The sequence below is a fragment of the Oryctolagus cuniculus genome, chromosome 2 (genome assembly GCF_964237555.1).
Source record: "Oryctolagus cuniculus chromosome 2, mOryCun1.1, whole genome shotgun sequence".
Taxonomy (NCBI): Eukaryota; Metazoa; Chordata; class Mammalia; order Lagomorpha; family Leporidae; genus Oryctolagus; species Oryctolagus cuniculus.
The window spans coordinates 67,311-80,008 of NC_091433.1; the positions used below are offsets into that span (position 1 = coordinate 67,311).

At 58.5% G+C, this 12,698-nt stretch overlaps 1 protein-coding gene across 1 annotated transcript in view; it reads left to right on the plus strand.

Annotated features, from left to right (window-relative positions):
- The first annotated feature begins 9,681 nt into the window (after positions 1 to 9,681).
- The window catches only part of PDE6B (phosphodiesterase 6B), a 42,898-nt gene continuing 39,881 nt past the window's right edge, over positions 9,682 to 12,698 (plus strand). The window contains exon 1 of the mRNA XM_070067931.1: positions 9,682 to 10,180. Within this exon, the coding sequence (XP_069924032.1) occupies positions 9,713 to 10,180 (468 nt within the window). The 5' untranslated portion in view covers positions 9,682 to 9,712. The remainder of the gene's footprint in view (positions 10,181 to 12,698) is intronic.

The following is a 12,698-nucleotide window of genomic DNA, read 5'->3' on the forward strand; positions in this document are numbered from 1 at the left end:
CCTCTCACTGTCTGTAACTGTACCTCCCAAATAAATAAATAAAATCTTAAAAAAAAGAGTTCACCGTGTAAAAAGAGTTCACTGTATAATTTGATACAGATTTTTAAATCAGGTAAATGTTTATTTTAAGATTTATTTATTTATTTGAAAAGCAGAGTTCAGAGAAGCAGAGAGAGAAAGCGAGATCTTCCATCCACTGGTTCACTCCCCAAATAGTCAAAATGGCTGGAGCTGGGCCAATCCGAAGCCAGGAGCCAGGAGCTTCTTCCTGGTCTCCCACATGGGTGCAAGGCCTCAATGACTTGGGCCGTCTTCCACTGCTTTCCCACACCATAGCAAAGAGCTGGATCAGAAGTGGATCAGCCAGGACCTGAACCAGTGCCCATATGGGATGCCAGCACTGCAGGCGGCAGCTTTACCCACTACAGCACTGGTTCCTCAGTAAATGTTTTACAGATGTTTTCTCCCAGTTTCTGACTTGCCTGTTTATTTTATCAATATCTTTTTTAAAAGATTTTATTTATTTACTTGGGGGGGGGTCTTCCATCCACTGGTTCACTCCCCAAATGGCTGCAATGGCTGGAACTGAGCCACCGCAAAGCCAGGATCCAGGAGTTTCCTCCAGGTCTCCCTCGCAGGTGCAGGGCCCCAAGAACTTGGGCCATCTTCTACTGCTTTCCCAGGCTGTAGCAGAGAGCTGCAACAGAAGTGGAGCAACTGGGACTTAAACCGGCGCCCATATGGGATGCTGGCGCCACAGGCTGAGGATTAACCTACTGTGCCACAGCGCCGGCCCCTTTATCAATATCTTTTAAAAAACAAGTTTTCAATTTTGATGAAGTCTACTCCTTCTTATGAGTTTTATGCAATGCCTGAAAAATATTTTCCTAAATCAGAATCATAAATATCTTTTGTTTCCCTTTGTCTTTCAGAAGCTTTATGATTTTAGCTCTTACACAATGTCTGTGACCCGGGCTGACTGATTTTTGTGGAAGCATTTTTGTTTTTGCGTGTGGCCATCCCATCATTCCAGCACCACGTGGTGTTTTGTTGAGAATTGATTGGCTATAAAGACATGGCTATTTCTGGACTCTAGCTCTGCCCCACTGCTCGGTTTATCCACACCGATGGATCTGCAGTGTCCTGGTCCCTGTGAGCCATCACTCATGTCTTCCGGCTTTGTTCTCTCTGAAAACTGCTTGACTATTCTGGACCCTGCACGGATCAGTACACATCTTAGAATCAGCTTATCAGATCCCACCTGAGTGCCTGTCAGAAATTTGGTCGGGATTGCATTGAACCTATACATTAATTTGAGGATAACTGCTATGCTAGCAATATTAAATATTTTGATATATATGTGTTCAAGGCTTCATTAATTTACTTCATGAATATCTTGTAGTTTGCAGTGTAAAGATGTTGCACACATTTGTTCGACTTCTCTATAAGCATTTATATTTTAATGCTTTTGTAAATGTTACTTGAGTATTTTATTGCCCAATGGTTTGTTGCTGGTATTGATAAGAATAGTTGACTTTTCAAATTGCCCTTTTCTCCTATGACCTTACTAAACTCAGTTATTCTTTTTTAAGATTTATTTATTTGGCCAGCGCCGCGGCTCACTAGGCTAATCCTCCGCCTAGCGGCGCCGGCACACCGGGTTCTAGTCCCGGTTGGGGCGCCGGATTCTGTCCCGGTTGCCCCTCTTCCAGGCCAGCCCTCTGCTGTGGCCAGGGAGTGCAGTGGAGGATGGCCCAGGTGCTTGGGCCCTGCACCCCATGGGAGACCAGGAAAAGTACCTGGCTCCTGGCTCCTGCCATCGGATCAGCGCGGTGCGCCGGCCGCAGCGCGCCGGCCACGGCGGCCATTGGAGGGTGAACCAACGGCAAAAGGAAGACCTTTCTCTCTGTCTCTCTCTCTCACTGTCCACTCTGCCTGTCAAAAAAAAAAAAAAAAAGATTTATTTATTGGAGCCAGCTCTGTGGCGTAGCGGGTAAAGCCAGCGCCTGCAGTGCCAGCATCCCATATGGGCGCCGGGTCAGGTCCTGGCTGCTCTACTTCTGATCCAGGTCTCTGCTAATGAGACTTCTCCCTATATTTCTGCCTTTCAAATAAATAAATAAAGGTGAAAGAAAGAAAGAGAGAAAGAGAGAGAGAGAGAAAGAAGGAAAAAGAAATAATTTATTTGAAAGCAGAGTTACAGAGAGGGAAGGACACACTGAGGGTGGTCTTCCGTCCGCTGATGGCCGCAATGGCAGGGGCTGGACCAGGCCAAAGCCAAGAGCCAGGAGCTTCTTCAGGGTCTCCCACATGGGTGCAGGGGCCCAGGCACCTGGGCCATCCTCTGCTGCTCTCCCAGGTCACAGCAGGGAGCTGGACTGCGTCTCAGATGCTGCTCAGCCTGTGGCTGTGGGCGTGCTCGGGGTGTTCTTTCAACTTTTCTCTTGTCTTGCTGTCACAGCAATGCTGACTCCATGACTGGACTGGGAAGTGCCCCTCATTTTGTCTCTCCTGGAGAAGTGGGAGAACCCCCACCCCGCCGCTGACTCCAGCTCCAGCCCAGGCGGAGGCTCAGCTGCTCCACAGGGCTCTCCTGGGTGAGCGTCTGTGTCTTGTGTCTGAATTTGTCCGTTTCATTTAAATGTTTAGGTTTGTGGGTGCAGGGATTTGATTTGCTACTTTCACTGTATGTACACCCTAATAAAGCTGACAAGATAAACTGGGCAGGGTTTCCTTTTATTATTTTATCTGGAGGATCTGTAATGAAGTCCCTCCTTTCATTCTTGATATTAGTTGTGTGTCCTCCCTCTTCGTTCAATCAGTGTGATTATCAATATCATTGATCATTTCAAAAAACTAATTATTGGTTTCATTATTTTCTTCTTTTCTTTCTTTTGCTTATGATTCACTTTATCTGCTTACGCTGCCCAGGGCATCGTCCTCTGGGCACTGGGAATGACGGAATGATGTGGCCTGTTTCCTTTCTCTGATTCTAATGTGAAACTTTCTTCTATGATCATTAAATGCTATCACATGGCTCTTTAATTATTGCCTTAATTGTATTCCATAACTTTTCTTGTGTTGTGTTTTCATTAAATATTCTGGTAAAAATATTTTTTCTAATTATGTTTGATTTCTCTTGCAAATTATTCGTTGTTTGGAAGTGAGTTAAGGGCACCAGAATTGTTCACTAGTGAGCGAGTTCCAACTCCATGTGTGTGTACACTGGTAAGTGTGTTCCAGCTCCATGTGTGTGTACACTGGTGAGCGTGTTCCAACTCCATGTGTGTGTACACTGGTGAGCGTGTTCCAGCTCCATGTGTGTGTTCACTGGTGAGCGTGTTCCAACTCCATGTGTGTGTACACTGGTGAGCGTGTTCCAACTCCATGTACTTGTACACTGGTAAGTGTGTTCCAACTCCATGTGTGTGTACACTGGTGAGCGTGTTCCAACTCCATGTGTGTATACACTGGTGAGCAAGTTCCAATTCCATGTGTGTGTTCACTGCTAAGTGTGTTCCAGCTCCATGTGTGTGTACACTGGTGAGCGTGTTCCAACTCCATGTGTGTGTACACTGGTGAGCATGTTCCAGCTCCGTGTGTGTGTACACTGGTAAGCGTGTTCCAGCTCCATGTGTGTGTCCACTAGTGAGCGTGTTCCAACTCCATGTGTGTGTTCACTGGTGAGCGTGTTCCAACTCCATGTGTGTGTACACTGGTGAGCATGTTCCAACTCCATGTGTGTGTACACTGGTGAGCATGTTCCAACTCCATGTACTTGTACACTGGTGAGCGTGTTCCAACTCCATGTGTGTGTACACTGGTGAGCGTGTTCCAGCTCCGTGTGTGTGTACACTGGTAAGCGTGTTCCAACTCTGTGTACTTGTACACTGGTGAGCGTGTTCCAACTCCATACGTGTGTACACTGATGAGCATGTTCCAACTCCATGTGTATGTACACTGGTAGGCGTGTTCCAGCTCTGTGTGTGTGTACACTGGTGAGTGCCAACTGTGTATACATTGGTGAGCATGTTCCAACTCCATGTGTGTGTCCACTAGTGACGTGTTCCAGCTCCATGTGTGTGTCCACTGGTGAGCGTGTTCCGAGCCCGTCTATTTGTCTCCGTGGGCAGCTGGGATGTGTGGTACTGAGCACACTCCGGCCAGGCACTGCTCAGGGAACAGGACTGCTCCTTGGGGAAACACCAGCTCCCCACGCAAGATCCCCACAGGTATGAAGTGTGGGCAACAGGGCTGCCAACCACACAGTGCCCCAGCCTTGACTCACAAGGCTGCAGTCGGTTCAGATGCTGCCCTGGGGCTCCAGGCTAGTCCTGGCTGCCTGCGGGGCAGCTTCCTGGGTGTCTGCCAGGCCCCTCAGCGGAGCACCGGAGACTGGAGGGTCAGCTCTGACCCAGGCCCTGTTGAGCTGTGGGAGACCTCGGCCCTGCGGTGGCTCAGCCACAGAGCCCAGCGCCCACACCCCTGCAAACTCAGGCTCGGCCCGCCCTGTGTCTCCTCCCATGCCCCTGCGCCAGCCTGTCTGCCCCTCCTCCCACAACCCAGGGCACGGCCTCGGGGGCCCACCTTGGGCCCCTGATCTTAGTGCTATTTTTTCCCAGAAACGGTCCCTTTTGTGGTAGAATTTGCGTGTTGCTGCTTTCCTCTCCGCGAGCTCCCACAGACAGGAATTCTCGTCTCTTTTTGTCACTGGTTGTCCCTGTGCCAAGGACAGCGTCCTGTACACAGTGAACATTTGTGGGAGGAATTAACTCATCCTCATGACTAAAGGGATAAATTTGAACTGCAGATTTTTGCCACGATGGCTGCACTGAGCACGCCTCCCGCTCCCAGCTTGTGTCTGCTGCGGGCTCTGGGCGTGGGGAGGCCTTGTGGACGTGCTGGGCGACTCTGGATGTCCGTCTGGAAATGATGGATGGGCGCAGTTGTTTCAGAAAAATCTGCTACTGAGGCCAGCGGCCCCAATAGACACAGGCCATGGTCACTCCAGACACACAGGGGCCATAGTCACTCCAGACACACAGAGAGCCTGTGGTCACCCAAACACACACAGAGACTGTGGTCACTCCAGACACACAGAGAGCCCCTGGTCACTCCAGAGACACACACAGGCCATGGTCACCCCAGAGGCACCCAGCCTTGTTCCTGCCTCTGAAGCCAGGCCCCTCCCCAGCAGGGAGCTGTTCTGCCCATGCCTTGTCAAGCAGCCACAGGGCCCATGAGACCAAACCCCACACACAGATGTGACTGGAGATTCTGTCACCCCAGGCCCTGCCTTTCCCAAGGAGCGAGCATGGGGCTCACCCACAGTGTCCTGGCCAGGCCTGGCAGGGTGATGTCCAGGAGACAGAGTGGGCTCCGAGTCCAGCCCCAGAGCCCATGGCTGGCTGACCTCATCCCCGGAGCCAACTGTAGCAGTGAGTTTGACCCTAGAGGTGGGCAGGTGCCTGGAATGGCGGTTGTGTCTCTGCGTGCAACCCTCGAGTTCCGTATCTGAGTGCCTGGGCTCCAGTCCCAGCCGTGCTCCGGACCCCAACTTCCTAAGAGCACACACCTGGGAAGGGAGGACGGCTCGTGCACCTGCTCACTTCTCATTGCTCTCTCTGAGGTACCTGAGAGCAGGCTCTGGGGCAGAAAGGGTTAATTCCTCTCACAGTGGATGTGCAGGACAGGGCAGAGCGGCAGCAGGGGTCACATCCTGACCCAGGAAGCAACAGCAAGAACCTAAGCTGAACTCCTGGGACGCCCTCCAGCGGCTGCCCTCAGGGACCCAGAGACTCCTGACTGACCCCACCTCCCAACCAAGACTCCCTCTGACCCCACCACTAAGGCTGAGACCCCGGAGTGTGAACACCTGCAGGCGTGTGCGACAGCTGCTGGAACGGCGGAGTGCCACGCTGCCCTCACAGATGGAGAGATCTCACCTGGGGCAGGTGGTCACCTGGGAGGAGAGAATCATGGGATTCGGAAGGATCCAGAAGGCTGCAGGCTCATATCTGTCCCCAGGAGACACCTGTGGTGTCCACGCCACGAGCAGAAGAGGGTTAGGAGGAGGAGCAACCTTGCACGAGTGCGGTGCAGAGGAGGGAGAACGTTTCCAGCACATCTTGACGCAGGGGGACACCGACCCCTCTTGTCCCTGCCCAGCCCACCCTGCCGAGGACGAGACCTCTGGCTGCAAGCTCTCTCCCTGCCGCAAGCTCCCACGGTGCCTGCTGACTGCTCAACCTAACCTCAGGGAGCCCTGCTTCCACAGTCCGAATCAGAACTCTCACGAAGAAGCCTCTCGAGGGCAACCCCTATTCCGTAAACCACTCCCAGGATGCACCTGCTGGTTTCGGACCCCGCGCTGTGATACGGCAAAGTCCATAGGAGCCTGGCACGGAGCAGTCACATTCGTCTTCACCTCCCCCCGGTGCAGTCCCCACAGAGGTCACAGGTGTCTCCCTGCTCCCCCTCCCCCTGGTGCAGCCCCCACAGAGGTCACAGGTGTCTCCCTGCTCCCCCTCCCCCCGGTGCAGCCCCCACAGAGGTCACAGTTTCTCCCTGCTCCCCCTCCCCCTGGTGCAGCCCCCACAGAGGTCACAGGTGTCTCCCTGCTCCCCCTCCCCCTGGTGCAGCCCCCACAGAGGTCACAGGTGTCTCCCCCTCCCCCCTCCCCCGGTGCAGCCCCCACAGAGGTCACAGTTTCTCCCTGCTCCCCCTCCCCCTGGTGCAGCCCCCACAGAGGTCACAGGTGTCTCCCCCTCCCCCCTCCCCTGGTGCAGCCCCCACAGAGGTCACAGTTTCTCCCTGCTCCCCCTCCCCCTGGTGCAGCCCCCACAGAGGTCACAGGTGTCTCCCTGCTCCCCCTCCCCTGGTGCAGCCCCCACAGAGGTCACAGGTGTCTCCCTGCTCCCCCTCCCCCTGGTGCAGCCCCACAGAGGTCACAGGTGTCTCCCTGCTCCCCCTCCCCCTGGTGCAGCCCCACAGAGGTCACAGGTGTCTCCCCCTCCCCCTGGTGCAGCCCCACAGAGATCACAGGTGTCTCCACCTCCCCTGGTGCAGCCCCCACAGAGGTCACAGGTGTCTCCCTGCTCCCCCTCCCCCTGGTGCAGCCCCACAGAGGTCACAGGTGTCTCCACCTCCCCTGGTGCAGCCCCCACAGAGGTCACAGGTGTCTCCACCTCCCCCTCCCCTGGTGCAGCCCCCACAGGGGTCACAGGTGTCTTCCTGCTCCCCTCCCTGGTGCAGCCCCCACAGAGGTCACAGTTTCTCCCTGCTCCCCCTCGCCCTGGTGCAGCCCCACAGAGGTCACAGGTGTCTCCATGCTCCACCTGCAGACATGTTTGCAAGCATGGAGGGAGCCCCACCAGGCACACACCACCCAGTGCTGGGGTCTTCATGCTCTGGTACCCCTGGGTCTCCCACAGGTGAGCCAAGACAGGTGTGGCCTGTGGGAGCTGGGTGAGGGGCAGGGGCAGGTAGGCTCCTTCCATTTCCTGTCCACTCCACACGGAGCCCGACCACGCTCCCTCTGCCAGAGCGGAGGCCACTCCTGGACGTCCGCCCCACACTGCGGCCTCCCCTGTGTCAGGGCTGCCCTCTCTGTGCACCCACTCTGGGGCCTCAGCTCGCTGGACACACAGGTGAGCTCCTCAGCCAGGCAGGAGGGGCCGCCTGCAACCCAGGGGCAAGGTGGGACCGGAGCGGGGCACAGTGGGTGAGGCTGAGCTGGGGTCTGGGAGTGGGCAGTCGCAGGGCTACACGTGGGGACCTACCTCACGCCAGGCAGAGCTGGACTCCGCACCGAGCCTGCGGCCAGCACAGTGGTCAGCTCTGGGAGCTGCTCTGGGCTTCCTATAAAGCAGGCGGCCTGACCGAGGCGCCAGATCCGAGCCGCAGCACCTGCCGGCCCCCACACCGCAGCCCCACTCCCCCAGTCCCCCGTCAGAATTTGCTATTTTTAGGAAATGGGGGAGACCTCCGAGCAGATCGTGACTAAGTGGAGGCGGGGGCGTTGCAGCACAAGGGCTGCCCCACCATGGCTGGGCCCGCTGTGGACAGCAGCTGCCCTCAGATTAGCCTCCTACGCTGGGCCTGTGAGTGGCTTCCCGGGAGCACATGCATATTTGCACAGCCACACATGGGTACACATACGTGTGCACTCAAAACAAGTGCTCAGTTGTATGTGCTCATATGTCACATGTATGTGTGTGCTTGCATGGGCACGCACATGTGCATGCACAAACGGCATGTATACATGTGTGTGCACATCCACACATGTGCACGCTCACATGGGTACACACATGTGTTCACTCAACACAGGCAGCACTTGCACAAGCTCACAAGTCACACACCTGTGCGTGCTCACATGGGCACATTCAGGTGCACGTTCACATACCCACACGTGTGTGGTCACAGGGGCACATGTGTGTGCATGTTTTACCAGCTGAATGCAGTGAAAGAACCACACACAAACCTGCATCCTGGCTCAAGGTACCAAGGCAAAATGAAAAACAAAGGAGTCTTGGTCCCCGTCACAGAGACCCCCGGTGTGCAGATCCTGTCCTTGGCTAGGAAGGGACCTGGACACCATCTGAGGATGAGTCTCTCCCTCGTCATTAGGGGGCAGGCCCAGAATGCCAGGTACCCACCAAGCCTCCACGAGTGACCTGCAGGGCAGGTGCCTTGAGCTGGTTCCCACCAGCCAGGTGCCGAACATGGACAGGTGCGTCCACCTGGCCTGCGGGGTCTGCAGTCCTGTCGGCAGCCTGCAGCCTTCTCCCCACTGTGACTCCGGAAGAGGCTGCTCTCCCGGGGACACCCAAGGCCTGGGCCCTGTGCCACCGCCTGCCTGGCGCCCTGGAGGCCCCGGCTCAGGCACCGACTCTCGGGTGTCCCCACCTGAGGACTTCACAGCAGAAGCATACTCAGGGAAGTCAGAAACGCCAGCACCCGGGCAGCCCCGCACAGCCGTCCATCTCCTTAACCCATCGCCGTGTGGAGCCGGCGCCAGAGTCCTGTGGAGGACAGCCAGGGGCTTGTTGGCCTGGTGCCCGCGTCCAGACACCACTCAGCTCAGTCCTCGGCTGTCAAGGGGGAGGTGGCTTAGACGTCCTCACTGGGGGTACAGGGGACGGTCTGTGAGGAGCCCTCACTTCCTGGCCCACCTCCAGCCTGGCCCAGACACCTTCCTCCAGGTGTGAGCACGTCCACTCCACCCTCCGGCTCTCGGTACTCCCAGGGTCTTCCTCTCTGGGCATTTCAGACTGGGGTAGAGTTGGCTGGGCTTCCCTCTCCCTGCCTTGGGAGGCTCCGCCCTCCTGGGCATACCTGAGCCCAGGTGTGGGCTCCCAGAAGGCCCTGGGGCTGCTTCCCAAGCAAAGGGGCTCATGGTTTTTATGGGGTACCTCCTCCTGGGTGCGTCCTGCTGGCAGCCGAATGCCTGCCCCCCACCAGCCATACCCCTGCGGCAGGTGGAACCCCAGCCATCCTGGCAGCCCTGTCCCCAGGGGTCTGATTTTCTCAGGGGGAGGGCAAAGCCTCAGGGCCTGAGCTGGGGGTGGGGGCAGGCAGGCCCCTCCCCCAGGGGTGTGAGTCAGCTGCCTCCCCGGCTCCCTAATCGGAGCTAAGAAAGACTTTGCTGAGGCAGCGTTTGCCGAGCGCGCGTGCCCGGCTGCGGCGGCTCCAGGAACAGGCGACGGACACCATGAGCCTCAGCGAGGAGCAGGTGCAGGGCTTCCTGGACCAGAACCCCGGCTTCGCCCAGCAGTACTTTGAGAAGAAGCTGAGCCCCGAGGATGTGGGCCGGGCCTGCGAGGACGGGCTGCCCGCGGACTGCAGCAGCCTGCGCGAGCTGTGCCAGGTGGAGGAGGGCATGGCGCTGTTCGAGCTGGTGCAGGACATGCAGGAGAGCATCAACATGGAGCGCGTGATCTTCAAGATCCTGCGACGCCTGTGCCCCATCCTGCACGCCGACCGCTGCAGTCTCTTCATGTACCGGCAGCGCAACGGCGTGGCCGAGCTCGCCACGCGGCTCTTCAGTGTGCAGCCGGGCAGCGTCCTGGAGGACTGCCTGGTGCCCCCGGACTCTGAGATCGTCTTCCCGCTGGACATCGGGGTCGTAGGGCACGTGGCTCAGACCAAGAAGATGGTGAACGTGGAGGATGTGTCAGAGGTGGGTCTGCGAGCTGGAGCGCCTCCTGCACCTGCCCTGAGGTCACCAAGAGTCAGCTGGGCTCACTGGGCCTCCAGGGGCCCTGCACAGGGCTGTCATTCTACAAAGTGGAGTGTGGACTCTGCCCCTGTGAGAGCCTCTGTCCCCCGTGAGGTCCCCTGTCCCCTGAGGGCCTTTGTCCCCTGTGAGGGCCTCTGTCCCCTGAGGGCCTCTGTCCCCTGTGAGGTCCTCTGTCCCCTGTGAGGTCCCCTGTCCCCTGAGGGCCTCTGTCCCCTGTGATGTCCCCTGTCCCCTGAGGGCCTCTGTCCCCTGTGAGGTCCCCTGTGAGGGCCTCTGTCCCCTGTGAGGTCCCCTGTCCCCTGAGGGCCTCTGTCCCCTGTGAGGTCCCCTGGCCCCTGTGAGGTCCCCTGTCCCCTGAGGGCCTCTGTCCCCTGTGAGGGCCTCTGTCCCCTGTGAGGTCCCCTGTCCTTTGTGAGGGCCTCTGTCCCCTGTGAGGGCCTCTGTCCCCTGTGAGGTCCCCTGTGAGGGCCTCTGTCCCCTGTGAGGGACTCTGTCCCCTGTGAGGTCCCCTGTCACCTGAGGGCATCTATCCCCTGTGAGGGCCTCTGTCCCCTGAGGGCCTCTGTCCCCTGTGAGGGCCTCTGTCCCCTGTGAGGTCCCCTGTCCCCTGAGGGCCTCTGTCCCCTGTGAGGGCCTCTGTCCCCTGTGAGGTCCCCTGTCACCTGAAGGCATCTGTCCCCTGTGAGGGCCTCTGTCCCCTGAGGGCCTCTGTCCCCTGTGAGGGCCTCTGTCCCCTGTGAGGTCCCCTGTCCCCTGAGGGCCTCTGTCCCCTGTGAGGGACTCTGTCCCCTGTGAGGGCCTCTGTCCCCTGAGGGCCTCTGTCCCCTGTGAGGTCCCCTGTCCCTGAGGGCCTCTGTCCCCTGTGAGGGCCTCTGTCCCCTGAGGGCCTCTGTCCCCTGTGAGATCTCCTGTGAGGTCCTCTGTCCCCTGTGAGGTCCCCTGTCCCCTGTGAGGTCCCCTGTCCCCTGAGGGCCTCTGTCCCCTGTGAGGTCCCCTGTCCCCTGAGGGCCTCTGTCCCCTGTGAGGGCCTCTGTCCCCTGAGGGCCTCTGTCCCCTGTGAGATCTCCTGTGAGGTCCTCTGTCCCCTGTGAGGTTCCCTGTCCCCTGTGAGGTCCCCCGTCCCCTGAGGGCCTCTGTCCCCTGTGAGGGCCTCTGTCCCCTGTGAGATCTCCTATGAGGTCCCCTGTCCCCTGAGGGCTTCTGTCCCCTGTGAGGTCCCCTGTCCCCTGAGGGCCTCTGTCCCCTGTGAGGGCCTCTGTCCCCTGAGGGCCTCTGTCCCCTGTGAGATCTCCTGTGAGGTCCTCTGTCCCCTGTGAGGTCCCCTGTCCCCTGAGGGCCTCTGTCCCCTGTGAGGTCCTCTGTCCCCTGTGAGGGCCTCTGTCCCCTGTGAGATCTCCTATGAGGTCCTCTGTCCCCTGAGGGCCTCTGTACCCTGTGAGGGCCTCTGTCCCCTGTGAGATCTCCTATGAGGGCTTCTGTCCCCTCTGAGGGCCTCTGTCCCCTGGGAGGGCCTCTGTCCCCTGTGAGGTCCCCTGTCCCCTGTGAGGGCCTCTGTCTCCTGTGAGGTCCCCTATCCCCTGTGAGGGCCTCTGTCCCCTGTGAGGGCCTCTGTCCCCTGTGAGGTCCCCTGTCCCCTGTGAGGGCCTCTGTCTCCTGTGAGGTCCCCTGTCCCCTGTGAGGGACTCTGTCCCCTGTGAGGGCCTCTGTCCCCTGTGAGGTCCCCTGTCCCCTGAGGGCCTCTGTCCCCTGTGAGGGCCCCTGTCCCCTGTGAGGGCCTCTGTCTCCTGTGAGGTCCCCTATCCCCTGTGAGGGCCTCTGTCCCCTGAGGGCCTCTGTCCCCTGTGAGGTCCCCTGTCCCTGAGGGCCTCTGTCCCCTGTGAGGGCCTCTGTCCCCTGAGGGCCTCTGTCCCCTGTGAGATCTCCTGTGAGGTCCTCTGTCCCTGTGAGGTCCCCTGTCCCCTGTGAGGTCCCCTGTCCCCTGAGGGCCTCTGTCCCCTGTGAGGTCCCCTGTCCCCTGAGGGCCTCTGTCCCCTGTGAGGGCCTCTGTCCCCTGAGGGCCTCTGTCCCCTGTGAGATCTCCTGTGAGGTCCTCTGTCCCCTGTGAGGTTCCCTGTCCCCTGTGAGGTCCCCCGTCCCCTGAGGGCCTCTGTCCCCTGTGAGGGCCTCTGTCCCCTGTGAGATCTCCTATGAGGTCCCCTGTCCCCTGAGGGCTTCTGTCCCCTGTGAGGTCCCCTGTCCCCTGAGGGCCTCTGTCCCCTGTGAGGGCCTCTGTCCCCTGAGGGCCTCTGTCCCCTGTGAGATCTCCTGTGAGGTCCTCTGTCCCCTGTGAGGTCCCCTGTCCCCTGAGGGCCTCTGTCCCCTGTGAGGTCCTCTGTCCCCTGTGAGGGCCTCTGTCCCCTGTGAGATCTCCTATGAGGTCCTCTGTCCCCTGAGGGCCTCTGTACCCTGTGAGGGCCTC